General features: G+C 34.0%; 1 protein-coding gene across 1 annotated transcript in view; it reads left to right on the top strand.

The window, feature by feature from the left end:
• The window catches only part of ccser2b (coiled-coil serine-rich protein 2b), a 144,484-nt gene that overhangs the window by 79,376 nt on the left and 38,939 nt on the right, over positions 1-26,169 (top strand). Inside the window, 3 exon segments of the mRNA XM_056469811.1 lie at positions 6,978-7,077; positions 8,269-8,365; positions 8,551-8,707. Of these exon segments, the coding sequence (XP_056325786.1) occupies positions 6,978-7,077; positions 8,269-8,365; positions 8,551-8,707 (354 nt within the window).

Genomic DNA, 26,169 nt, shown 5'->3' with positions numbered 1-26,169 from the left:
CTAAACTAAACTAAATTTAAAACTAAACTAAACTTAAATCTAAATCAGACAAAGCTATACTAAACTAAATTGAAATCTAAATAAAACTAAACTAAACTTAAATCTAAACCAAACTAAACTAAACTAAACTTAAATCTAAATCAAACTAAACTAAACTTAAATCTAAATCAAACCAAGCTAAATCAAACTAGACTCAACTAAACTTAAGTCTAAATCAAACTAAACTAAATAAAACTAAACTAAACTTAAATCTTACTTAAACTAAACTTAAATCTAAATCAAACGAAACTAAATTTAAAGCTAAACTAATCTTAAATCTAAATAAAAATAAACTAAACTAAATTTACAATTAAACTAAACTTAAATTTAAATCAGACAAAGCTGCACAAAACTAAATTTAAATCTAAATCAAACTAAACTAAACAAAATGTAAATCAAACTAAACTAAACTTAAATCTAAACTAAACCAAACCAAACCTAAAACTAAACATAATAGTACATACTGCAAACACATAGAAAAAAAATCATAGTGTATTGTGTTAATATGTATTGGTTTGCAAATCTCGCACCAAAGAGAGGTCCTAACATAAACGTACACATATGTTCAATATGTTCATTCAATATTCATCTTCATAATCAATAATCAAAGCTTGGTGAAAGGAAATAAAAGTTGTTTGTCTGCCACTAGTGTCCATTTTAGCTGGAAACTGCAGTAAACGGTTGATTTTTGTGTTTTTGGAGCTCTAAAGCAAGATTATTATTATTATTTTTCCCAAAGAGCTAAATTTGCTTCAAATTGAATATTTAAAGTGTCATTTTGTTATATTCATCTATTAATAATATTAATATAATATATAATAATAATATATTTGGAAAATCTGAGGTATGAGTTTTAAATGGTTTAGGGGAAAAAAAAACATTAAAAGTAATATATTTTCTTTTTCTCTCTGAAATCTCAAAATGTCTTCCTGTTTCAGTGAAAATTACTTATTGATCTTTTTCAGTTGCCGTTTGAGGTAAAAAACAAAACAAAACAAAACATCATAATAATTTTGTTTAATCTTTTTGTCAGTGTTGTTTGTTGAGGCAACTTTCAGTTTGGCTCGCTTCATAATACTTTAAGTAAGCAATATGACGTGAGCAAGAGTGTGAAGACTAGGGCTGGGTATCGAGTTCGATACTTTTTAAGCACCGACCGAATCGTCTCGATACTACCGAGTATAGAAAAATTCATTTTCGTTCGGTACCAAATTTCGATACCCAAGGGCAGTGTTTCCCAACCCTGTTCCTGGAGGCACACCAACAGTACATGTTTTGGATGTCTCCCTTTTCTGACCCATTAACTTAAGGTGTTGGAGTCTCTTCTGATGTTATGATAAGTTGATTCAGGTGTGTTTAATTAGGGAGAGGTTGAAAATCTGTACTGTTGGTGTGCCTTCAGGAACAGGGTTGGGAAACGCTGCCCAAGGGTATAATCTTGTCAACGTCAGTGAGCACCACTTGGAGAAAACCTGCATCCTTAATGTGCCAGGATCAAATGCTGGTGATTGGCTGCGGCGAGGCTGTGTTGAAAATCAGAAGTTTACGGCGGTTACGCCCACTCACGCAGAGCTTGTCAAACAGACATACAAAATCAGTTAACTTTTAGCACTTCTTAAAGTTAAGTTTAGGGCCCCGTTTACACTCCAGATAAATGTGACCCAATTCCGATTTTTTTGTTCATATGTGACACAGATCGGATCTGTATGATGACCGTGTAAACAGAAAAAAAACACATGCATTCGGATATTCAGCGATCGGTTTCAGGTCTCCTTCCTATGTGGAAATAAATCAGATATAAATCGGATATGTGACAATGCGACTGTCATGTAAACAGGCAGATCGGATTTATTGAGGCGTTCTGTTCTCATCATCCTTAACTTGTGACAATGTGGTGCTGCTCCGCGGTTTAATGATGTAGAAGGAAGAGCGTGTGTGGAGATTCAGACGCGGTAAACAACAACAACAACAAAGGAAACATGGAGGAAAGTGGTCTGTTGCCACAATTTGCTCCCACCAGACCTGAAATCTCTCTCGTAACCATACATTCCTCTGAATGGTGGAGGACATCATACAGCACATTAATCATAAACACAAGCTGCGATGACGGTCCTTTCCCACCTCAAAATCATTTTAAAGTTAAGCGAACTTCGTGTTGTAACTTTTGCTTTTTGTCGCTAATAATACACTCACTGCGGGCTACACATAGAACAACTTTATTCTCTCCTACAACACCAGTGCGCACACAGGCAAAGGCTACATCAACTACACAGACACACATCAGGGCCATACCATTACGTAAACTGCGTGGGGGTAAATCTGGACTGAACCATTAACTGCTTATACTACATCAACTACACACACACACACACACACACACACACACAAACACACACACACACACGCACGCACGCATGCACACACACACACACACACACACATCAGGGCCATACCATTATGTAAACTGCGTGGGGGTAAATTTGGACTGAACCATTCACTGCTTATACTATGCTTCACATATTTCGCAGAGCTATAAACAAGACAGTTTCTTCCATCGTGGCTAGTGTGGCACATATGCTAAAACCCGTGTTTATGCATGCATCATAAATTGTACGGCAAGTGTAAAGACATGAATTGGATATGGGTCACAATTAAAAGAAAGTGTAAACGGACAGACAAAAAAATCTGATATAGGCAGTATCATATGTATACAGAATTGGGCATCAAGACCTGACAGTGTAAACGGGGCTTAAGTTTGTGTGGGGTAAATTTGTTAATCCTTTTTTGACCTAACTTACGCTGTATGTACTGTTTCGATGGCTTTAAATACCTGGCTAAGTTGATACTAAAATGCTTTAAGGTTAACAGTAAATGATAAAGTTTGCCTCACATTAAACTTATCTAATATAAATGTCCTTATCCTTGGCTGCATTAACAGTTTAGCTTTCATGTTTTCTTCACATTAATGTTATAGTGTCTGCTCCTGCTGACCCTGGAATTAGGAGACCATCAAGTGATAATCCATTTACACTGGCAGAAAAAGAAAAAATGAACAAAGAAAGGAAAGATGAATGCCACAGGGCCGTTACACATTTTATTGTTAAAGGTTTGCTGCCTTTTTCTACTGTAGAGAAAGATTAGATTTACTATGCATTTTTCATTGCCTAGAAAGGAAACAAAAACATAGTCAACATAAGTCCATGCAATATAAGTGGTTCAATCATAATTATATGAATCTGCAAGAATACTTCTGTGCGTGAAGTAAACAAAAATAACTTTATTCAATGATTTATCCATGGTAGGATCAGAAAGCTCTTGGATTAAATCCAAAATATCTTCATTTGTAGATAATTAATGACAGAATTTCAATTTTTGGGTGAACTAAACCTTTTAGCCCCAGTAAGCCTCACAAATACTTAAAATTGATTGACTTAAAACTGCTTGAACTTTATTAAAACTGTTTGCACTAATATATTATGTTAACTACACTTTGTTCATTTTGTGCTTTTGTTCCTTTGTTTATTGGTCTTAGAGATAAGCCTGCTGTGAAAAGTGTCACAAACATCCTGAAAAAATAATCTTGTTAAAATCTCTTTCTTAAAATAAAAGTATCGAAAAAAGTACCGTTCGGAACCGTATCGAATTTAGGGTATCGGTATCGAAAATTTTGGAACGCTACCCAGCCCCAGTGAAGACAGTGAACTATCTCTTTGAGTATGATTTAATTCACCCCAGTAGGAAGCAAATGTACACTTTTCCGATTGCTCCTTATCACTATGTCAGACACTTCCAATCTATTTTGTCAGATTTTGACCCTAGCTGTTCACATAAAATATTTCCTTTGAAATACCTTTTGAAATTTTAATTGGCTTATTTAATAATTTACAACAGGCAACTGAACAGTATTGCAAAGTTAATTTCTACCTCAGATTCTGCTGTTAAACTAATTTATGAAATTCAAAAATCATTAAGCGTGTCTGTAAGGGAAATATATATAAATGAACAATAATAATGAACGGTGGTCAAAAAACTCTTAGTCGTATGCCCCATATAGTAAAAAATCTTATTCTTATGCCCCATATAGTGACGCAAACGTCTCCAAAATCCGACAGGTGGGCAAATCTTAACTTGTTTTTATTAAAACAAATAACAATATGCATATAATAAGTAACACTGATAATAATAATAACATTATACAAATGCAAATTGTCATGAATAAACTGATAAAAGGCATGGAGGCATGAAGAAGGCATTGAGGTAGTGGTTTTTATATTTATGTAGCAAATAATAGTGGTCTCTAGTGCGTTGGACTTTAGACCTGTTTTTAGATCTTAGATTTTAGTCAGTGGCACAGTCTATTGGCTCGTTTCCACAGGCTTGCATTTCCACTGCTAAAAGGGTACCAATGGTACTCTTTTGGTGGGCGTGGTGTACAACAGAAAGTTTCAGTCAACGTCATTTTCACTTGAGAAAATGTCTACAGTAAAGCTGTACGGATCGTTCACATATCATATGAGAAGCACTTCTCACAAAACAGATGCTTTATACACATAAATACTTCTGTATAAATGTTTATTATTAACTTTTGAGTTGATCATATCTGCAGATCAATGACAGTGCAAAATAGCCTACTGTAACATCTGTAATAATATAAAATAAATAAATAAATGCAACATATATGAAAACATACAGACCCTTACAGTCTCCAATATGTTACCACTTACAGAAAAATTGAATTTAGGTTCTTATTTAGGTTCAAAACAACACAAAATATAGCCCACAGTCAGTGCAAACATCTCATGATTAAATGTGTCTTTAATCTTCAGCAACACATGTAGCCTCTGTTAGACAGTAATTCCATCATTCCGAGTGCATAATAGTCCAGAAGGTGATGATAATTGTTAAACATGGCAGTTTGTTCACGTTTGCTGAAATGTGCTCCTTTTTTCCTGGCTTCTTCTTTGTTTCTTCGCATGTCACTCTCGCGTTTGTCAGTTTCTGACAGGATTGGGTTTCAAAAGCTCATCAATAATCAAGCGCACGTTATCATCATCAGCTCAAGAAGTTTGTTATTTCAAATATAGAAGCGTGGCGAGCGCAAGCAAGAAAGCGAAACCACTCGTGCTTCAGACTGGCTCGTGAAAAAACTACAGGGCACAGGGTAAAATCTGCTCTTCCTCTTTGCTTTGTGGCTGTTCATCAAGGTTTGTTTGAGCTCAAGTCGACCATGGCTCGTTATTATATGTATATCTAATTACACTGTTCTCTCGGCTGTGTATTTAAAACATGGTGGTTCTTTTGATTTCATTCTGGCTTGTTGGGTGAGCGAATGACATATCTCTGTAAACCAATAGCGTTCAGCTGCGCTTCTAGCTCCGGTTTGGTTTGGTACACCTTTTAACACCTTTTAACTGGAAACGGCCATAAAAACTGTATCGCACGGTACCACTCAGTGGAAACGGGCCATATTTCAGCTCTTGAAAAAAGCAACGTGCCAACAATGTGCCTTAACACACCTCTAGTTTAGGCCAGCACACCCATGAGTCCACAAAGTGGTGCAAATGGATTTGATGTTTTAAACAACGTGGTGCAAAACATGAAAATTAGGGTTGCGCTAGTCTGAAAATAGCAACAAGTCGTGCTATACACGTCTTGCATCTTATTGCACCGGGTTTATGATAGAGTCTAACTGTTGCACCCTGTTTCTCATTATTAACCAAATCTAGTATCACTGCTCATCTAGGTCAGGTAATTTAGTGTTATGCTATGTACTCTAACATAATATCCTGGCATTTAAACAGTCATAGGGTTGTAGAGCATTGACCATGGCTACAAAACTAATAATTTAAGTAAAGCAGTTCAATTATTTCTGTCTTTGGTACTGTTTGTTGCTTTGTAAACATGTTTGCTTCTGTCTGTTTCAAGACACTTTAAAATCGCCAGTTTTAGAAATCACCTGTTCCCTTCTGAGTATTCCTTTAGTCTGTTGTAATGCTTTCAAGGGGAAGCTGGTCATGGGGAAAAGTCATTTAGCAGTGGTCCTCAGCTGGCACTTAATCTTCTTTGAGAAAGATGAGTTTTGGAGAAGAGGAGGTGACTTCCATCATGTATAAGAATTGTTCCTTGCTTGAATACAAATCGATTGTCCTCCTTCCTCCTTCAAAGAAGCCTAATCTGCCCATTGCTTTATTCAAATGATTTTACAAACTTCCACATCCACTTGGCATGTCATTATTAAAGTTTGCATGAAAGAAAAATTTAGATTTTTTTATTTTGCCAGCTCACATTGTTATTCTTTTTAGGTGAATAATTAAGCTGTACAGGTGAATCCACTGTTTTTTTTGTTTTTTTTGTTTTGGTAATCTTCAATGAAAGTCTGACCATTTTCTTCCAGATCAACCTGAGAGCTTCCATAGCAACTGCCTATTAGTTCCTTCTTAAGTTTGCTATTAGGGAATGATGCACAAAAGAAAGCCCCGCCACCTACTCAATATTCCATAAATAAAGTCTCAGCAACTTTATTTGTAAAGAAATGTACACAAAAAGTGCATTGTAGCAAACTAATAGTTGCACTTAGTTATCTTGATTGAATTTATAGATAATTATGCATGAAAATTCTCACAACACATGCAAATACAGAAATCCACTGCAAATAGCACAAGTCACAACCAAAATGTGTCAGGCGACCCCAAAAAGTTTATAGATTGTTTATTAGATTTTATGGAGATGCACTCCCACTGCATAATCATCCCAAATGAATTTAACATTATAAATTCTTTGCAAATAGAGATATTAAGTCATCTGGTGAAATTGTATTCATATCGCATTGTTAGGTTTTTCTAATATCGTGCAGCCATAATTGTAAATTGAGATCTGCTGTCATAGAGGATGGGTCCAGGCTGCACTTTTGACTTTCTTTTCACATTTTATTTTATAAGGACATTCTAAACAAGCTGGAGAATGTGGAGTCATGTGACCTGGAAGATGATGACCTCATGTTGGATTTGGACTTGTCTGAAGATGCATCTTTTCACAGCGGTTAGTGGTGACTTTTTTTTTGTATTGTACTGTATTCTCTAATGCTATGCTATTATAATATGAAAAAAAGAGGAAAAAGTAGAAGTTCTGCTAAATTAAGGATACATTCCAGAATGCAACAACACATGAAACTGAGCTCGAAGCTGGAATATATGTGTATAGTTTATGCTGGCAATGCTGAAATTTGAATTTTGCAAATTACACACACAACACAATGAGATTACAGACATAATTTTTAGACATAAACTTTAAACAGTACAGATGAATAATAGGTTTGACTTTTATGGCCACTTAATAATTAAACATTCTGCATTGTAGTAACCATTTCATAAACTGTCAGCTCTCGTTATATAAACAGGGTTTCTGCAGGGTCTTAAAAGTCTTAAAATGTCTTAAATCCCAAAAAATTTTAGGCAAAAGTCTTAAATCTAATAAAATGTTGTGTTTTTAAATTTTACTGAATTTTTTTCCAAAAGGTCTTAATTTTCCTTTGTTCGTGTATTGCTACTCAATCTGGCCAAAACCCATACAATCACCAACAATCCATCTCAATATAAACTTTAAAATTATATTCAAAAATGTAATTTTTTAACTATTTACCATAATGGTTTAATTATTCACCTTACAATAACATTTAATTTGTTTAATGTTGCTCTATGTATTTACTGCTGAGGACACTGGCCTGGACAGATTGTTCTGCATAGAGTTATATTTTTATACTTTTTAACACTTTTAAAACATTTGTTCATTTTTTTGTTTTAAAGAAAGTTTATGTTGGAAAATTTTTTTGGATACAAGTAGAGCTTGATGTTTTTTTTTTTTTTTTACACAATTTTTTAAATATTTTGCTAAGAAATATCTAATATATATATATATATATATATATATATATATATATATATATATATATATATATATATTTTTTTATTCATTTATTATGGTATTATTCAGTGTATTAAATTATAATAATTTTTTGATTGGGCAAATAAAAAGTCTACAATTTTATTCATAATGGTCTTAAAATGTCTTAAAAAGTCTTAGATTTAACTTGATGAAACCTGCAGAAACCCTGATAAAGTGTCTTTAATTACCATATCAAAATGTAATTGTTAGTTAAATTGTAGAAAACCGTTAAATCACTGCAAATTCTTCATCTACAATTAGTTCTTGGTAATTTTATATTTGTTTTAGACACTGATGAAATGTCGTCCTATGAATGGTCTGAAAAAGAAGGTCGGCCTACACAGAGGAGAAGATGGCAACAACACAGAGGCATGCGTGAAAACAGGTGACCTTTTCATTCTGACATTTGGTGAAGTTGTTGTGAATTTGATGTCTGTACTTATCACAATATGTAAGAGCAAGCAAAACATTGTTATATATCCTCGGGTTAGTATTACCATTCTTCTGGCAGAGGCTTCTGGCAGACCTGGTACATGTTTTTGATAGCTTTTTTCTCTATGTGACCTACAGAACTGGCCTTTTGCAGTCATTTGACGGGTTTATGGGACATGGACTGGAGAGGTCAAGGTCAGACCATGTTACACTTGATGATTTGACACTGAATCTCGTGGCGCAAGACTGCTCTTCTGTCAAAGAACAGCTGCTTCAACTGATGACACTGCTTCAGGTCAGATACAAACACATGGCAAATATATTCTAATACATTTTTCAACTTAAAATTGTAAGACAAGTTTCTGCACAGATTTTGAGTTAACAGGACTTATTGTTGAGTCAACAACTTGGGTTAAAAATTATATGTGCAGTTATATGTATGCTAAAAACATGTTAGCTGACATGTATGCTAAAAAAAATTGCAGTAATTAGCCTTACAATTTTTAATTCAATAACCTAAGAAACAATATATAGAAAAAAATGTATATAGAAATCATATTCAGTATAGATACAGTAAAAGAAAGACTACGGGCTCTATTTTAACAGTCTTGGCGCAAAGTTTAAAGTGCAGGCTGCAAAAGCAATAGGGCATTTCCGAATCCACTTTTGCTATTTTAAAGACGGAAAAATATGTTCTGCGCCAAAAATATGGTCTAACAGGGTTGAGCTTATTCTTTTAATGAGTTATGGATGTGTTTTGAGCATAAATCAATCAGAGTCTCATCTCCCATTCCCTTTAAGAGTCAGTTGCATCGCCCGATCATGCATTTGCTATTTACATGATGGACTTTGTAAAAAACTGAACACTTCACTAGCGGGAAAACAGTTAAACAGAGCATCTGCAGGATGTGGATAAACTTCCAACCTCCTCCGTTTGGCCTTTACTTTCAGTTTCACTTTCTCTTTCTTGGATAAGGAAACGTGTGTGACTCACTCACTGAAGACATCCATTAGCCTACATAATTAATTTCGTTTGTTAAGTGCAAAGATTTGTTTCAAAACTATTTCTAAATTCAGTTCTAATTTCCAGAAAACGAGTTATATCCAAAGAAACGTCCTATGCACCATATGGTCCAAAACCTGACAGGTGGGCAAATCTAAGCTTGTTTTTAATAAAACAAATATAAATATGCATATAATAAATAATAAATAAATAATACTACTAATAATAATAACAATACAAAAGCAAGTTATATTTATGTAGAATATAATAATTTTTGTAATATTTTATTCCTTTATTTTTTTTTCATTTGTAAAGATATTTGTGCTGTACATCCTGCATGTTTTAAGCAATGTTTAAGCAAGGCGCACAACTAACGCACTCTGCCTTGGACTTTAGACCTGCTTTCAGCTGGTCTATTGAACAGTCTATTTTAGTTCCTCAAAATAGCAACGTGCCAACAATGCACCCTAACACTCCTCTTTTCTAGACCAGAACACCCATTAGTCCACAAAGTGGTGCAAATGGATTTGCTATTTAAACAACGTGGCGGAAGATGGGAAAATTAAGATTGCGTTGGTCTGAAAATAGCAACACGTTGTGGAAACACGTCTTGCGCACTAATGCGCCGGTTGTATGATAGGGCCCAAAGTAGTTGAAGAACTGAATTTAAGGTAAGTTTATTTGTATATGATTAAAAGCTCATTTCTGTAAAAATACGGAAAAGAACTGTAACAGATCTAACCTTTGTTTGATCTCACCATACACCAACCTCTGAAATCTCACCATACACCCTCATTCACCAGTCCCTAAATAAGTCAATTAGTTTAGTCCACTAGACAATGTGAATGTCCTAATGTGAATGTCCTGCTAATAAGCACAATCAGTGAAGGAAAGAACAAGAAATAAAACTAGAGACACCGCCTCACACCAAAGCAACTGAATTAAAACAGAGGATTAAACAACTCCATTAAATAACAGCATTACCAGCTTCACTGATTACAGTTTGACTTCATTTCTGTCACATCTGCAAAGAATATTTGATTATTAACAGAGGTTTATGTTTTTATTGAAAATGTTTGATTTGACCTCACCATCATGGAGATTAGAGGCTGATTTAGTTGGGCTCTTGAACCTTTACTCCACTATCTTAATGTTTCTCTGGCTTTTATAACTGTGTTTCTGAAACTCATAGGTTATAGCAAGAAAGGCGAAGAGAAAATATGCTGTATGCACGTAATTGTAACAGATATCATTTCTGATATTTTATAAGTTAATATGTAAAAAAAGTACTGCAACTATATTTATATTAATGGTGTTTGGGATGATACTGCGCTTTTCATGGTGGGGCAACAAACAATTCAGAAGGACATAAATAAACTTAATAATTACAGTGGCATGCACTAAACATTGAGAGCTCCAGCAGCACATTGAGACACACAGACATCAAGAATTAGGATATGAACCTCAACCATGGTTGCTAAAAAGAAAAAAAAGCTGCACAATTCATTCATGCCGCAATGCATGCTGGGTGCCATCATAGTACATAGTGCAGCTTTATATTCTTACAATTTCTTTCTCTGCCTTTATTTTATTTTGTTTTTTGGGAAGTAATATTTCAGTTGATTGTTTTGTATTGTTCTAGGTTGTTTTTTATTAATTTTTTTGTTTGTCACCATTATTGAAATTCAGAGACTAATTGTTGATGTGTGTTTGTTTTTAAGTTCTGCCATAGTTCAAACATTCTCATTATGAATTGTGTATTTAGACCTGTTAAACAGTCATTGATTGCTGAACCTATAGTGGTTTCATGTATGTATGTTATTAATTTCTCACACATAACTAACATGATATTGAATGGATTAACAAGCAGGTGAGGGTGGTTTTGACATTATAGTCAATCTCATCAGACTTTACCTACAGTATATTTTCTTTTGGCTTTTCATGCTATTCAAATAGTGTGATAAACACAATTATTTTCTTGTGTCTTGTTTTTCTTTCCTTCTGTGATTCTGCTTGTTAACAGTTGTTCATCACTAATTCTCAATCCTCCTTTAATTAGACACTTAATTATCTCATTAACTTCATCACTGTCTGAGTTTTCAAACCTTTGTAGTGAGGACACTAGTGAGGATTTTGCTCTGGGATTTGAGGAGTTAAATGTGTTCGATGAAAAATACAGACTGTGGAATGTATTTTTAATGGAAATATTCTGTAAATTGAATTTACGAACGTAAAATATTAAAAACAGTAGATTACTGGCAACCATAGCTGCTACTATTTTTCTGTAAAATCAAGAAAAAAAACTGCAAAATACTGTAAAACGTTTTTTGTGTCACTATTGTGGAGGATATTAGCATCTTTGTGCAAGTCCAAGATGAACTACAGGCATCTGATGTTATGCTTCATCTTCTTTTGCTTAAATGTGGCTGTGTAGTTAATAATGCAGTGAAAATCTGTTTGTTAATTGAAATCACACATGAACACATTAATGCATTTAATGACTTTACATTTTTGTGCGCTAAGCTAAGTTTTTGTGAACTGAACATTGTTTCAGTTCATGAACTATGGTTATTTTGCGTAAATTTAACAGTTCTATAAAACTTCCATATTTTTTACGGAAAAATCCTGGCAACCACAGCTGCCGGTATTTTTCCATAAATTTAACAGATTTTTCTTAACAGTGTAGTGGATAGTAAATGAATGTAAGAAGTAAACTTAATTTGTTAAATCTGCGGGTGTAGTGTAGTATTAACCAAGGTGATTAATTATGTGGCAATGTGTGCTGAGGTGAGACACCTTTGCCATTTGTCTATAGAACTGGATTAAGTCCCTGTTTACACTAATACAATTTAGTTTTGAAATGCATAACTTTATCTACGGTTATGCATTTTATCCACACTAGCCCAGAGTTTTCGAGCCCTGAAAACTGAGCGTTTTGAAATGCTGAAGTGGCCGTATTTGTTTTAAAATGCTGCTGCTGCATGTCAGTGTGGATGAGGAAAACAGAGACATCTCAAAATGGAGGCGTGGCTGCAGACATTTGCTACCTGATTGGGGCTTTTTCTCAATATCACAACTTTTTTTTTTTTCTTAATATATACAAAGTTCCATTTTGCATTCTTTCCTTGTAAGTTCAGACTTTGCAAGACTTTTGCAGACTTTACAGACTTTTCTTGTAAGTTGATATGGAAAACAAACTCCTGAGTGGAGGATGACACGGGAGTAACGTTGGCTACGTTGTTTTACCACGATAAAATGATAACATTACATAAGGAACTGCCTATTTTCATTTTGATATTAACAACTTAACAGACACCAAAAATGTTAAAACATCATGAAGCTACATACTTATATGACAAGAATATGACAGCATTTATAACAAAACGGAGCCTATAACATAACTGTCTCCTTTCATTTTCATTGAAAAATATGAAACATACTGTATAAATAATAATAACTTAGGCCTATTTAATTATTCATTTATTATTTACATTATTACATTATTATGTACAATAATTAAGATATAAAATAAGTAGGCTTAAATAAATAAATAAATTAATTAATTAATTAATTAATTAATCAATTAATCAATTAATTAACAAATTTAGGCCTACTTATTTGTATGCATGTTTGTACTTCCATTTCAGTTGTCTTTTATTTCTTTAATTTTACTTTCCAAAATGAATTTACAAGTAGCAGGGTATTGCTATCCCTTTGTGCCCCTGGTGGCATAGTCACAAGCTGCTAAAACACATGTTAGTGCGGTGGCAGTGCCACTTGTGGAGGTAATGCTCCTTTTACAGTGTCACCCACTGTAGCCTGTCTCTTTTGTTGAATATCAGTTTTAATAATCAAAATTGGCCATTATAAAAATTTTACGTACAATAAGTCTATACAATATATGAAATAAAGGCAAGCAATCAGTCAAATATGCAGAATCTGTGTACGTGGTTGCATAAATTAATATATTAATTTATCTTGCCGCTTAGACAAGCAAAACACGTTACCTGAGAACAAGTTAGAGATTCAAAAAACCAAAGAGTTGTTAGATAGGGACAAGATGAAATAACTATAGTGAGATGAGATGCAGCGGTACATCAGCAGCGTATTGTGGAGAGCTTTTCTCAAATGCTAGATGGGACGCCAGTGTGGACGTGGATTGTTTTCATTCTAAACTGACATTTTATGATTAAAATGCATCAGTGTAAATAGGGCCAAAGTCTCCTTGGCAGTCTTGTGGCCCCACACCAAATTTTAAGAAATGTTCTATTTGGTGACATTTAAATAACTCTTTTTATTTTCAAACTATCATAATAAATTTTGACAAACATAACTGATTAAAGAGTTTATGTCAACAAATGTAATCTATATTGATTACCACCTTTTACAGTTTAGATATAATGTGGTAGTGGAGAAGTTGATGAGGCGAGGATCTAACTTACAGTCATGTATTGAAAACAAAACCAAACACTTAGAAGCACGCAAACATAGAAGTTACAAGGTAACAGGTAGATAGTCAAAGAACAAGTATAAACTAAATCAAAGATCAAAATTATCATAAATGATTTGCAAACATTCTAAAAAATACACAGTATGACTGACAGACTGACTAACTAAATAACTCACAAAGCTACAAAGACCATAGAGCCAAGGCGAGGCTAGGATTGGAGATTCTCAGTCATAGGAATGACAAAAATAAAAGCTTAAACTGAAAGATGAGGGAAGATAAAAATTAGGGAGCTGTGGTGTGGACTCGTAAGGTTCGTAAAGCCAAGCTGGAGCTAGTGGATCTGAGAATCTTAGCCAAGATGCATCAGGCGAGCCTGGAGGACACAGTTTAGTCAAAAATCCCCACTTCTAAACCTTATGTAAACTCTTCCCAGAAAAGTTAAAGCTGTTGAAGCTGCAATAGGTTGGCCAACTCTGTATTAAATCCCACAAATTATGATTGGGAGTCATTAAATGTCATATGGATGTAAAGGCAGATATCATAAAACATTTGGCAATACAGTGTACTGTAACTCAAATAGCTATTACAAGTCAAATATTTAAAGGAATATTTTACCCAAAAACATTTATTTACTCACCCTCAAGTGGTTCCAAACCTTTTTTCTTTTTTGATCGCAAAAAAATATTTTGAAAAAGTTACCAAACCTGAACCATTGACTTCCTTAGTAGGAAAAAACTAATAGCATGGCAGTCAGTTGTTGCAGGTTTCCAACATTTGTCAAAATAACTTATTTTCTGTTCAAGTGAAGGTATTATCGGTTTAGGTTGAGCTATCCATTTAAATCTACAACAATTAAACTTCCTTGTCTGTCTTGTACTGACATCTAATTTCAGTAGAAGCTAATCAGCAGTGTCACTATTTTAACAAATACCCTGAAATCACAGAAAATGATTCACCGTGGAGAGACAAGTTCTGAGTGTCTGGTTAATCCTTTTCTCTCTCTCTCTCTGAGGCATCAGCTAGTCTTCCCTTTCATGAGCAAATTGTTGTAGCGATGGTTGCCATGCATCAGATTAGCAGTATGTGAACACATTCAGTTGAGGTACTGTGTCTCTCTTCTCTAACACAGGTCTATCTCTCTTTAGCTCTCTTGTCTAAGGCAAACAAAAGCAGCTTGCAGCTTCCAACATTAACTAGAAAAAATAACCGCCTCATAAAGTGAAAAAGAAATAAACCCAGAAAAAATCTTTTAAGTTAACACGTCAACTCTCTAAGAGAGATCTTTACAAAGAAGCTTGACAAGGCTAAAGAAAACACAGGATCTCTGTTCACAGTTGTTTAAATTGACAAAACAAATTGCATCTCTGGTCTCTAATATTACTTGAGTCAAGGTTAAGGTCAAATGTGCAGTAGGTGATCTGCCTAAATGCTAACCGGTTAGCATAATATCTTTGAAACACAGTCCCTCCCCTGCCGTTCAAAACCACACCTCCTGAAATCATGCAAACTCGCACATTAAAGACGACAGAGACCCTTAGATCATGTCAGTTGCCAGTTAGAAAACTTTGAAGTACTTTATAATACTACAATTCTGAACAAAAACTGTATTATATCTAGCATGTTTTCAGTTGTGTAGCAAGCAAAACTTGTAATAATGTGCAATATTTAATGCATGAAAATCTCATTCTCTCAGGTGCTTTGTCCTAAAGCAACTGCTGTATAGTTGTTGCTTGGCGGCGTGCGGGAATTACATTTATTACTAAGCCATACTTACATGCTGTTTCAGACCAAATATTCAAAGTACCATGGTAAACAATATAGTGATCGTGTCACATGTTGTCATTGTTCAAAAATGAATATCAAGCCAACTTCACCTCAGTAAATCAGACTAGATGGAATAGCGCTATTTACTTACATTTTGTTATTAAACTGAATAAAAATCTACATTATCGATTCTCTGTAAAATGTACCTTATGAAATTGAAAATAGTCACATGAATCTTTCTCCGGAAGATTCCAGTGGCTGAACAGCACTTCTGTGCATGTAATCCATTCAAAACAACAAAATCTACATAAGTTTTGCGTGACTAAAATAGTTTTAAAAAATAGCATTACCTGTCTAAAAGAAATACTTCCTCATCCTTCACAGACAGCAAGTTGCCAACTAAAGTCCACAAAAGGTACCAAAAACAAACAAACAAAAATCAAATCAGACCGTATGCCTTCTGTGGTTCAATTGGTATCTTATCAAGCTACAAGAATACCTTTGTGTGCACATAAGACAAAAATAGCAACTTTATTCAACAGTTTCTTTTCCTCAGTGTCAGTATATTGCACATATTCACAAGCATTGTGCAGTGACGAATACCCCTCAGATGCCTGCGCGTAGCATTCTTTGTTTAAAAAATAAAGTACAGGTACCTATAATATCTATAGGTACCTACAATATAATATAGGTAATATAATATCCTGTTGTGAACATGCAGCTAATTCTAACAAAGAGGAGGTAACGTGTTGAATAAAGTCATTATTTTTATTTGATGTGTGCAGAAAAGTATTCTCGCTTGAAAATATTCTAATTGTAACACACAGACTGTTCAATGATTTTATTTGGTACTTTTTATAAACTGAGTTGGGAACCTTGCTGTCAATAAAATATGATCTTATTCTACATCCCTAATCCTACCCAATACCTAAAGACAACTACTACCTTTCTGCCTATTAGTAAGCATCAAGTTTTATTGAGCTAAATGTCTAAGTTAATGTTTGTTAATAGCGAAAACTGTACCTTAAATTAAAATGTGACACAATCTTCTATTAAACATGACAAAAATAGTCATTTCATTACTACAGCTCCAGTTGCCATATAAAAAGTCTGTACTCAATGATCTGATATACGTTCTTAGGGCTGTACATTCTGTTGCCAGTAAACTCCACATTGCCCTTCTTTAACCACCACAGGAAACCCTCTGAATTTTGACCCTCTGCACTTAAACTCTATTTCCCACCATTCCTCAGACCTGGTAGTGATTACGGTCACAGCTGTACATCATTTACTTTCACCCATATAGCTCTTCTTTAGGGCTGTGTCCCAATTCGCAAATCTATATGGAAGGGGAATTGCTTTGCAGCCTGTGCAGTAAGCAGACACGGATGAAGTGCCAGTGATTTACATGTGAAGTCAACGCAAAGATGCGATTAGACACCCTGTGGTGCAAATTGGGCATTTTGTGAGTTTGACGTGCTTCAGACTGCAAAAGAAAATGTGAGCAAACATCTAAATGGAGCAATGGAACAGACAGAACAGCAAGCAGCTTACAATGATGGAGATTGGCTCAAGGATGACGGCTGCTGGACGCGACCGAATTGAAAGACATTATTTGTGCTTTACATGTATGGCTGGTATGATGTGTGTGAAATCGGCAAATGGTTTCGTTTAACTCTTTCCCTGCAGTTAACGAGAGAAGACGCTTACCTGGAACGAGTTTTACAGCAATCTGTGTTTCAGGTATATTACGGTAGGGGAAGCCCTTATGCATGTCCTAAATGAGGTACATGATGTCAGATACTCCAGGGAGGGAAATCTGAGAGATTGGGGGTCTGCTTAATGTTGCTTAGTTGCATTCCCTATCAAACATCTCCACACATCATTTACATTTCTTTCTTATTTAATTACCTACCTTATTGATGATGCAACAGCAGGTTAATATGCCATTTACGTGTCTTTCAAGCAGAGGATATTTCTCTGGTCTTTGGATAATTATGCATTCAGAAGTTAATGCTCAGACAAGTCTTTATTTAAGTTCACATTGTTGTTGCAAATTAAATGTATCACAGAAAATGTGATTTAAACATTTGCCTATTGACTAGATATTAATTAATAGTCATTCAAACAACTTTACCGAAGCCTCTCTACTTCATGGTTGATCTCGTGTGTCCTCCATGTTTGTAGTTTGTTTACACTTTTACCTCAAGTTTGTAGTTCTAATTGAATGTATTGTGGCCAATATAAGCGGGTATATGGACGGTTCTACACTTTTCTAGTGTATATTGTAGAATATCCAGGAAGCTTTGACATACTCTTTTCAAGTTTGGGACACACTATTTCTTTTTTGGAATACTATTTAGGATTGATAATATGCACACAACATAATGATATGATATGATATGATATGATATGATATGATATGATATGATATGATATGGCACACAACATAACTCACCTCTTTGCAAAGTCTTGATTAACATTTGTTTTCACCTGCCATTCCCTTGTTTGGCTTTGAACTGATCTTCTGGTTTTTGGATTGCTAGTTTTCTGCCTCAACCCTAATCCGTTTACATACAATGTTCATCGACTGTGCATATGTTTTGTTTCCGTTTATACTGTTGCTGTTGATCAATCCCAATCATGGGTTGTGTTATTCAATAAAGCTGCACATATGGGTCCAAACAAGCCTGATTTTTTGCAATACATGCACATAAGCTCGTATGTCATTTGAGCATTAGATCTTATAGAGTAATTGATGTCAAATGCCCAAAGTGTGTTTGAAAACTCTGACATTTACTAAGATGCCATCACATTTTCATGAACTTTAAAAAACGAAGGCTACAGGGGTCTCAGTAGCACTTTCATCAGAAATTTCCTGATATATACACATGGCATTTAGTAGTTTTTTTTTATTCTTAGCAAGCACTATAATGAAAAAAACTTATGTCTGTAACTATTGAAAAGAACAACGTTTAAACATTGTCATTATGTGTGCTCAGAAGTCTTGTTAGTTAAGCTGACATTTGTTTAACAAATATCACCTGACTTTAAGGAGAGAGATAAAATCGTTTGCACTGTGCCAATTAAATTTTAATTAACTTCCCTCTGTGTTATAATGAAATCCTGACTTGATTGGCTGTGTTTCGTTTTCAGCACATATATAGTCATCAGGAAGTTTTCAGTTGCGCTGTGAAGTCGTGCTCTCTCATATTAATGCAGTCTTTTTGATTCATGAGCTTCCACGGATGTTTGTTCTTTTTTGGTGATACTTTTCAATAAGGTTTACAATCAACTCTTTGATTTAACACTTTACAATACACTTTCACAAATTTAACACTTTACAGTAACCATAGTTATTTTAGTTAATGTATTTAATAACATGAAGAAACAATGAGCAATGCATTTGTTACAGTGTTTATTTGTCTGTGTTTAACATTAGTTAATACAAATTCAGTAATTTTAAGGGCTCTATTTTAACGATCTAAGTGCAAAATCTAAAGTGCATGGCGCAAAAGCATTAAGGGCATGTCTGAATCCACTTTTCCCATTTTAAGGATGGAAAAATACGGTTTGCGCCCTTGCGCATGGTCTATCATGGTTGTGCTTATGCTCTTAATGAGTTATGGGTGTGTTTTTAGTATAACATTCATTAAAACAATCAGAGCCTCGTCTCCCAACCCCTTTAAGATATATCTATATAAGTAAATAAACATAAGTGAATAAAGAAAGGGAATAAAAATAAGTGTACCATGTGTAAAGTTACAGCTCTCTCAAATAGAAAGAGTCGACTCAGAGTTGTTAAAATTAATTGTCTTTCAAAATGATCTTGAGTAATTTAGTCTTGGCGTCTCAGTATATTATTGACTGCCTTCTTTTTGCTCACGCTGTCCAAAAGAAAAACAAAAAAACTTGAAAACTTGAACCCTACTCCCTTAAACACTGTGGATTGTGAGGGAAGAGAAAGATTAAATGAATCACTGAACAAATCATACAAGACTACTTGGGATAATTAAATAAAAATAAATGCATATTATAAGACAATGAAAGTGTTTTTAGACCCTGCATGCACATCACCGTTTTGTGGCGTGCTCCCAAAATCAAAATATGACTTTTTATAATCCATAAGGGGCACTTTAACTAACATTAACTTATGGAACCATAATGTAAAATGTGACCATTTGTCTCCCCTAAGTTCCGATGTTCACAATTTCAATAATGCACACACAATATTGCTTTGTTTACCTAACTGAATGCTGAAATGTGTGTTGTTAGAGATGCAATGTTGACACGGTATAAAAAGTAAAATAATCTATACATTTTCACACAAACAAAACACACACAAAAATAGTTAAACCAACAAAATGTAATTCCTCCTCCACAATAACTTTACTTTGATGTAAAATACCAGCCATTGTTTTATCAAAGGAGGCAGTGGCCATGCAATCCAGTCCCCCTAGATGATATTTCTGAAAAATAGGACAAGGAGAGGTTAGGTTACCATGCCTTAGAGTATAATTTAACAAAATTGGTACAATTACTTGCAATTAGTTCCAATTACCTGTGTTGTTGTCAAAGACTAACTCTGGCCATCATTGTCTGGTTGAGCCAGAAAAAAAATGACAAAAGCATGGAAATTTGAACAGTGGTATGGTGTATAAGGACAGAGGATTTGGTTTCTTATCATAACTAGCACAAGTTCAAATCTGTCTTATTCTGATTCCATTGCTCCATCATTTCTATTCACACATATACTGTAAGAGCAGGAAAAAGGCATTTATTTGAAATAAAACATATAATATATATTATTTTTTAAGAAAATTTAGAAATGAGGTGCTGAATAGGCATTTAATATTACAAATAAAGGGGCATTTAATTAGCTTGTACATTAAATTCGACATGGTGTCCAATGGATTACACATTGACATCAACATATATGCAGCTCATATTGTCTCAAACCCCACATAAATTTTTGATAATGTTTTTACTGGTCACAGGGTTATGTGCGGTTGGGAGATGTAGAGGTGCAGGAGTTACTCCTTAATGTTAGTCCTTTAGTTACTTCATTATGGGCACTTTAGAATGGATATAACTGCAGTTTAAAATAAATATACTCAGATTGGTCTCCCTCATAGTCAGCAACACGTACACTGGAGTAGTATAGAGAGGAGAACAAATCTTTGATTACATTACAATCCATTTCTGAATTTGGGCAAATTAAAGAAATCATAATAATAACTTTGGAAATTAAATATCTATATATATATATATATATATATATATATATATATATATATATATATATATATATATATATATATATATATATATATATATATATATATATATACATACAGTTAAAGTCAGAATAATTAGCCCCCCTGAATTATTAGCCCCCCTGTTTATTTTTCCCCCAATTTCTGTTTAACGGAGAGAATATTTTTTCAATACATTTGTTAACAAATAGACTCATTTCTAAAAGCAGATTTATTTTATCTTTGCCATGATGACAGTAAATAATATTTGACTAGATATTTTTCAAGACACTTCTATACAGCTCAAAGTGACATTTAAAGGCTTAACTAGGTTAATTAGGTTAACTAGGCAGGTTAGGGTAATTAGGTTATTGTATAACGATGGTTTGTTCTGTAGTCAGTTGGAAAAAAAATTTGCTTAAAGGGGCTAATAATTTTGACCTTAAAATGGGTCATAAAAAATTTTAAACTGCTTTTATTCTAGCAGAAATAAAGCAAATAAGACTAGAAGAAAAAATATTATAAGGCATACTGTGAAAAGCATCATTTGGGAAATTTAAAAAAAAGAAAAAAAAAACAAAAAAAAACAAAAAACAAAGGGGGGCTAATAATTCTGACTTCACTGTATTGTGTGTTATTTGCACTATAGTAATAACTTAGTCTTGAATAGTTTCCTTTATTATTAGAATCTAAACTATGTACTTTGTTCCATTTACTTACAATATCTCAAATGTTTCCAACAATTTGTAAATAACAAGAAAATCACTATTGTAACCAAGGACGTGGGTCATGGCCAGGAGTCACCTGCCAATGGTGTCATACTCAGATTGGTTACCTTCGGGTTTCACCTTCACAACAATAGAATCCATGGCAACACAGTCTATAAAGTGAAGAGCACCCTACACTGTCAGTGGGTGCCGTCTTTCATATGAGACGTTAAACCAAGGTCCTGACGCGCTGTGGTCTTTAAAATAATGTGGTAAAAAGTACACTGAAAAAGGGATTTCTGCAAAATTGTTGGAAACAATTTATATGTGTTAAAATTACAAATTAAATGTAGTAATGTTCAACTTAATTTGTTTGTTTAAATTCAGCCCAAATAAATAGTTTACAATCACTTAACTTAAAACTATTTAGTAAATCCAAGGAATCATCTTTGAATCCTTTTTTTCAGTGTAGGGATGTTACCCTGGTGTCCTGGCCCTTACCCATCATGGCCTCCCAATCATCCCCATCCATTGAATTGGCTCTATTACTGTCTCTCTACTCCTATAGCTGATGTGTGTTGAGCGCACTGGCGTCGTTGTCCTGTGGCTGTATAACATGTAACATATGGCTTTGTTTTCTGTCAGATTAGCACAGTTGAAGTAGATTTACATTTTATTTTTGCTCTTCCATGCTGTATAATGGTGGTGGATAGTGGCTTTAAATTTCCAGGGAGTTAATAAAAAGTCTTGCAATGTGGATACATTTTTTTTTGTAACAAAAAATTAATTTTAACTATTTTAATTATAAACTCTAGTCAGACTTTTAGTCAGACTTAAGGGGTGACTTAAGGGTAAGTTCATTATGCAATTTTAATTAACGGGATAACTATTCCTTTAAATTGGGAACTTCAAATTGTTGATGCGTTGTATAAAATATAATTTAAGACTACATGCATACAGATAGACTAACTAACAGATAGATTGACAGATAATTACGCCATAGTTTATTCCATTGGTTTTATGTTTTCTTTAAAAGAATACATAAAATAATTTTACAATCTACAATTTTGTTTTTTTTTCATACTAACTGACTGTTTTACATCTATAGTTCTGCTACTTTCAATGCTTGTTTACATGTGATTTAGGAGATTTAATCTGGAACCACTATTAGTCTTTAGTTAGAGGTTTTCCTGTCTCTAAAAGGTGATCACTGACATAGAATAGTGCTAAACCATTACAAGAACTTTGAAATCAATCCTGTAGCAGCCTGGAAATCAATGTACTGAGATTAAGGTTGGGGTGATATGCATGTTTGCTGACACAAGTCAGGAGCCTTTGCAGCTGCATTTTGTACCATTTATATAAAGTGAATTTGCATAGTCAAATGAGTGCATGAATGCTGAACCTCTCATTTCTTTAAAAAAGTCTTGGGGTATTACTTATAAATGGTAGAAGATATGCAGAATGTGTTTTTCTCTCATCATCTGCACAAAAGTCCCTGCACAAAAATCCCTGCCTGAATTACCTACTGTTTTTTTCACCAGGTACTGGTGTGGTTTAATTGAATCCTTTGGACTTCTGAAATACATCATTCAGTTGTACTTAGTAATTTGAAATGGAACCTCTCATTACAGAAGTCCTAGAAAGTTTGTGTCTGTGTACTCTGTTAATCTTTGACTATAGCTGTCAAAAGCCAACTATTTTTGTTGAAACATGTGAATCTGTTTTCAATGTGTGATCTGTGAATCTAGCTTGATGAGTTTGATCAGACTTGGAGTTGAAATCTGCAGGACAGTGAATCTGACAAGTTGGATTTGAGGGTCTCATAAAAATATTAACATGGCTGAACATGTTAATTACCTTGTGAGATGATAGTTCTGGGTTTGTATGATTAAAAAATCAGACATCTACAGCAAATGTATTTTCATCTGAAAGCATGCGTTTAATCACAGAGGAACTATGTAGTTTTTCTTTAACTGACATCCCCAAAGAGAAACAATTGGCATGAGAATAGTGGTATACTCAATGAAAAAAAGATCGATATTCAATGAAAATATTTTATTTTATAATTTAAGACTGAAACCAATTTAGAGGTTTATTTTGGAAGTGTACACATTTGTTTAAAAAATAGACCACAACATTGTTTAACCTTTTGCTATTGTATGAAAAAAAGTAGCACTTAAATCTGATATCAAAAGCACAGAATAGCTGCTAGAGTCATCAGATAACACATATAATAACTTATAACCTTAACAAATGCTGTCTTGGTGAGTGGTGTCTTCTAAATTTAATTAAAAACTCTTGTTTTCAAGAAATTGCAAAAGGTGAATGACTGAAATCAATGATATAAATGAATGATACATTCTAAAATATAGGGCCCAATCAAATAAAAACATGTTAGGTGTAAAGAAATTATATCAATCCAGATGCCAGTTAATGTCAGCTAATTTTTAGTTTTCTGAAAGAGAAATCACAGTAAGTAGAAAAGAGTAAATCTAAATCAAAGTTTTATTATATTTACAAAATACATTGAAGACTATTAAGATGGCAAATGACAAATCTTTTATTCTTGATTGCATAGCATTTTAGAAAATGTCCCAAAAGTTTGGCTTATTGGGCTTGTATATGCATGCATGTATGTTAAAAATAACAGTACAGCATCTTTACCCTCTTGATCCACTTTTAATAGCAATCTACATTGCAAATTATTTATATGTGGATGTAGTAGTGTAATAGAAATTGTTCTGAGTAATTGGCTAATCATGCATTGAAATGGATGTGTTCAAAATAATCATTCATTCAGTCATTGTAAACAAAATGCATCTGCCATTAATGGTCCTATATTGAGTCGGAAGGTCAGCAATGTGTCACCAGTTGTTATAAAATATTGTTCTTTCTGAACTGTGATGCAAAATGGGTTGTTTCAAACATCAGTCTGAAGAAAAGTGTAGATTTAATTTAAGTGATTGGAGAAGAGAAAACTTACATAGAAGGGAATTTTAGGATTATAAGATACTTGCCTAAAATTGTCTCAAATACTTGTAAGTGGCAACAAAATCTCAAAGCATAAAATAATATAAACAACAACAGATAACAGAATTCCGCAGATTTTTAGCCCATCATTAATTCTGTTTATTTACTTGAGTAAATGTGTGTAAATCTATATTTATTCAGTTAAATTATTTTCAGTAATATTATTGACTAATATAAAAATGTTCATCTGATTTATGTACAATGTAGTTTGTACAGTAATATTTTCTGTCTTTTAGTAGATGTATTATATGAGAGACTTGCTTTGTTTACCAAATAAAGTGAATCTAATTGGATTTGCATTGTAAACATTAAATAAAAGTTAAAAAGATATTATTTTTTATTTCACATATTAAGGTTTTAGTTATGATACTCCCAAAATAAATCCGCAGAAATCAGCAGATTTTTACCAAAATTCTCTGCAGAAATAGCAAAAAACATCCGCAGGTTCCATCTGGCCCTACATATGACAAGTGATGTAACTGTCACAGCCACCAGCGATCTAATCCTTGCAGATCGCTGGCATACTAAAGAACTACATATCCAATCATGCACCGCTCACACATACCTGTTTCATGTTCCATTGATTACTCACACACACACAGCCGGAGGATTGTTATGAACTGATTACATGGACTATATACAAAGCACACACGCACACCTCTGGGCTGAGTCTTGTTTATCTGTGAACATTACAGTGCGTTTTACTTGCCTAGCCTACCCTAGGCGTGTTAGACATTTGCTTTGTTTATTGTTTATGCTGTTAGCTGCCTGGGCCGATCTAGTTGCCTGTGACCAGACTACTCTTTTTGCACTGCCCTGAATGATACTGTTTGCTCCTGTATTTAACCGATGCCTGCCTGACCATTCTTGTAATAAATACTGCAATTTACTGGATACTGGATCCTCAATTCCATTGTCAGTGTCCGCTCCATGACAGTAACAGAATGAGATAAAGCATGCAATAATCAATTTAGATTTTGCGGTATAGTTTATTTTGTGGTAGGTAAATATATCTTGCTTTAAACTACGTAAAGTTACTGATAGGAGTAAGAATAAAAGGCAAATAAAAAATTGACAAGCTTGATGCTTGGTACTGAAAGGCGTTAAAATTAACCCCAAAAAAAGGCCAAAATCAACTCTTTATTTTCTGTATTAAGCCTTCTCTGAGTTCTCTTTCTTTCGTACTACTAAATTTAACTATTTTTTACATAAATTAGACAGTGACAGAGCCAGGAAGCAATGGGAGGGCAGAAAGGGTAAGATCTCATCCTAAGCTTAAGTGCCATACTGTATATCTGTGCAGTGCCCACAAAGGCAATAGCTTTAACTCTGAACCACTTTTGAGCTGTTTGAGCTGAAGCGGTCTCTGTTAAAGCTGATTGTAGATCATTTCTGAGAGGTAGAACATGTTCTAGAGCTCCTTAGAGAAGTGTTGCAAGTCCCGTCACACTTAAGGGTTTGAAGGCCTTTGAAGAGATGAGTAAGATGTTGAAAGAGATAACAACTTAAGAAGGACACTTCACATCTGTTCTTTCTTTTTCATCA

The sequence above is a fragment of the Danio aesculapii genome, chromosome 12, assembly GCF_903798145.1.
Source record: "Danio aesculapii chromosome 12, fDanAes4.1, whole genome shotgun sequence".
Taxonomy (NCBI): Eukaryota; Metazoa; Chordata; class Actinopteri; order Cypriniformes; family Danionidae; genus Danio; species Danio aesculapii.
The sequence above is the reverse complement of the archived record's forward strand: the minus strand, read 5'-3'. Positions and strand labels throughout refer to the sequence as shown.